Source organism: Procambarus clarkii, chromosome 75 (assembly GCF_040958095.1).
Source record: "Procambarus clarkii isolate CNS0578487 chromosome 75, FALCON_Pclarkii_2.0, whole genome shotgun sequence".
Taxonomy (NCBI): Eukaryota; Metazoa; Arthropoda; class Malacostraca; order Decapoda; family Cambaridae; genus Procambarus; species Procambarus clarkii.
In genome coordinates this window covers 17,865,255-17,867,754 of record NC_091224.1, presented here as the reverse complement: position 1 = coordinate 17,867,754, position 2,500 = coordinate 17,865,255, and the positions used below count along the sequence as shown (strand labels likewise).

At 45.6% G+C, this 2,500-nt stretch overlaps 1 protein-coding gene across 1 annotated transcript in view; it reads right to left on the bottom strand.

Annotated features, from left to right (window-relative positions):
* Positions 1-2,070: 2,070 nt before the first annotated feature.
* LOC123771818 (involucrin-like) overlaps positions 2,071-2,500 on the bottom strand; it is a 729-nt gene continuing 299 nt past the window's right edge. Inside the window, exon 1 of the mRNA XM_045764544.1 lies at positions 2,071-2,500. This exon is cut by the window's right edge and continues 299 nt beyond it. Coding sequence (XP_045620500.1) covers positions 2,071-2,500 — 430 coding nt within the window.

The following is a 2,500-nucleotide window of genomic DNA, read 5'->3' as shown; positions in this document are numbered from 1 at the left end:
CGTGTAAGAGTGAATGCACGAGTTTGGCTGTGTGTGTGTTTATATGAAACAGTTCATCAAGTATATGTGTGTATCTATGTTTCAAAACATGTGTTTGAGTACATAAGAACATATGTCAGGTTATGAGTGTGTTATTAAGATAGTATTTTAAGTTCATTTTCGAGATTGGTTTTAAGATAGTTGTTAAGATCATTTTTAAGTTCATCTCTGTTTACATGAGTGTGTAAATGAGTGTGTGTACCTATTCATATGGGTATGAGTGTATTATTAAATTGCAAGAGGATGCATGTACTCACCTACTTGTACTCACCTATTTGTGCTTGCGGGGGTTGATCTTTGGCTCTTTGGTCCCGCCTCTCAACTGTCAATCAACTGGTGTACAGATTCCCGAGCCTACTGGGCTCTATCATATCTACACTTGAAACTGTGTATAAACTGTGTATGGAGTCAGCCTCCACCACATCACTTCCTAATGCATTCCATTTGTCAACCACTCTGACACTAAAAAAGTTCTTTCTAATACTTCTGTGGCTCATTTGGGCACTCAATTTCAACCTGTATCCCCTAGTGCGTGTGTCCCGTAGTGCGTGTGTTCCCTACTGTGGGTGCCCCCTAGTGCGTGTGTCCCCTAGTGCGTGTGTCCCCTAGTGAGTGTGCCCCCTAGCGTGTGTGCCATATGACCAACGGTGTATGTGTGTGTGCGTAAATGAGTACACACGTGTATGTTTCCGTGCGTATATGCGTGTATTTTTTATTTGTATTTACTATTTGTGTCTGCAGAATCGAGGTATTTGATCTTGGACCCCGCCTTTCTAACCAATCTATTTGTCTTCGCGTGTTCGCGCGCGTATCTTCGGCCACAAGTTTACGTAAAGGACATGTTTCATCTGTTCTTTGTGTGCTAATAACAATAATTAATGCGAGTATATATATGAGTATCATATTGCATATCAGAAGGCATGCTTACCCAACAGGTCACATGTGAGAGCGAAAAAATATTCGTGTGTCTGGATATCTATATCTAAAAGAGAGGATGACTGTGTCTGTCTGTCTGTCTGTCTGCCTGCCTGTCTGTCTGCCTGTCTGTCTGTCTGTCTGCCTGCCTGCCTGTCTGTCTGTCTGTCTGTCTGTCTGCCTGTCCAAAGGAGGCAGCCAGACGCTTGGGAATAGCTTCACGAAACTTTGCAGGGTGACTGTGCTAGGTTTCGGGGCGTTCATAGGGTGGTCGAGATTGAGCCCCATGTCCTTATTTGCATTAAATGGGAAATTCCATTAATTTCCAGTTTTCATTGGAAATTCATAAAAAATTCATAAATTCCATATTCACAGAGATTCATCTAGCATAATAAGGGTTAGCTAGGATGGAAGGTGGTGAGTGTAGCACTGGGAAGTGGGAAGGGGGAGGGAGGGGGAGCTGAGAGAGGGGAAGTGGGAAAGAGGTGAGAGGAACATTTAGTATGAAAGAGGAAACTTAGCGAGGGAAGTATTTAATGAAAATGGATATATAAGGTGTGAAAGGAAGGTGGTGGAGAGGTGGTAAAATTTAGGGAGGTTGGTGAACAATAGCGTAAGTTGTTAATGGTAGGGATGGTGGTGAAGAGTAGGAAAAGATAGTGAAGATTAAGGAAGGTGGTGACTGGTAGGGTAGGTTTCTTCTTATCCTTTCCTCTACCACAGACGTAGCCACACATTTACAGTGCTAACCACCGTATATATATGTACATATTCTACTGTCCTCCATGAGCAGGGTTAAGAGATCTGTTAAACATACAGTTCTGGTAAGGAAGGTGATGAAAGAGAACTAAGAAAATGGAAAGTGAGGTGATTTTGGGTAATAGGGAATGAGAGATGAGTGAGGAGGAGTTGGGTGAGGAGGAGAGAGACCCGAGCGCAGCCGGGTAACTCCCCTTCCCACCCTAGTTAGGCCTTATACGCAAGTAATATTAACATAGCTAGATGTACTTACCTAAATGTACTCAACAAGTTGTGCTTCCGGAGGCTGAGCTTCGGCTCCTTGGTCCCGCCTCTCAACTGTCAATCAGCTGGTGTACAAGCATTTGTTAATTTTGTTTATATGTCCATTTGCGTCCCCTCCTCATGTTCAGAGACCACGTGCGTCCCCTCCTCATGTTCAGAGACCACGTGCGTCCACTCCTCATGTTCAGAGACCACGTGCGTCCACTCCTCATGTTCAGAGACCATGTGCGTCCACTCCTCATGTTCAGAGACCACGTGCGTCCCCTCCTCATGTTCAGAGACCACGTGCGTCCCCTCCTCATGTTCAGAGACCACGTGCGTCCCCTCCTCATGTTCAGAGACCACGTGCGTCCCCTCCTCATGTTCAGAGACCATGTGCGTCCCCTCCTCATGTTCAGAGACCATGTGCGTCCCCTCCTCATGTTCAGAGACCACGTGCGTCCCCTCCTCATGTTCAGAGACCATGTGCGTCCCCTCCTCATGTTCAGAGACCATGTGCGTCCCCTCCTCATGTTCAGAGACC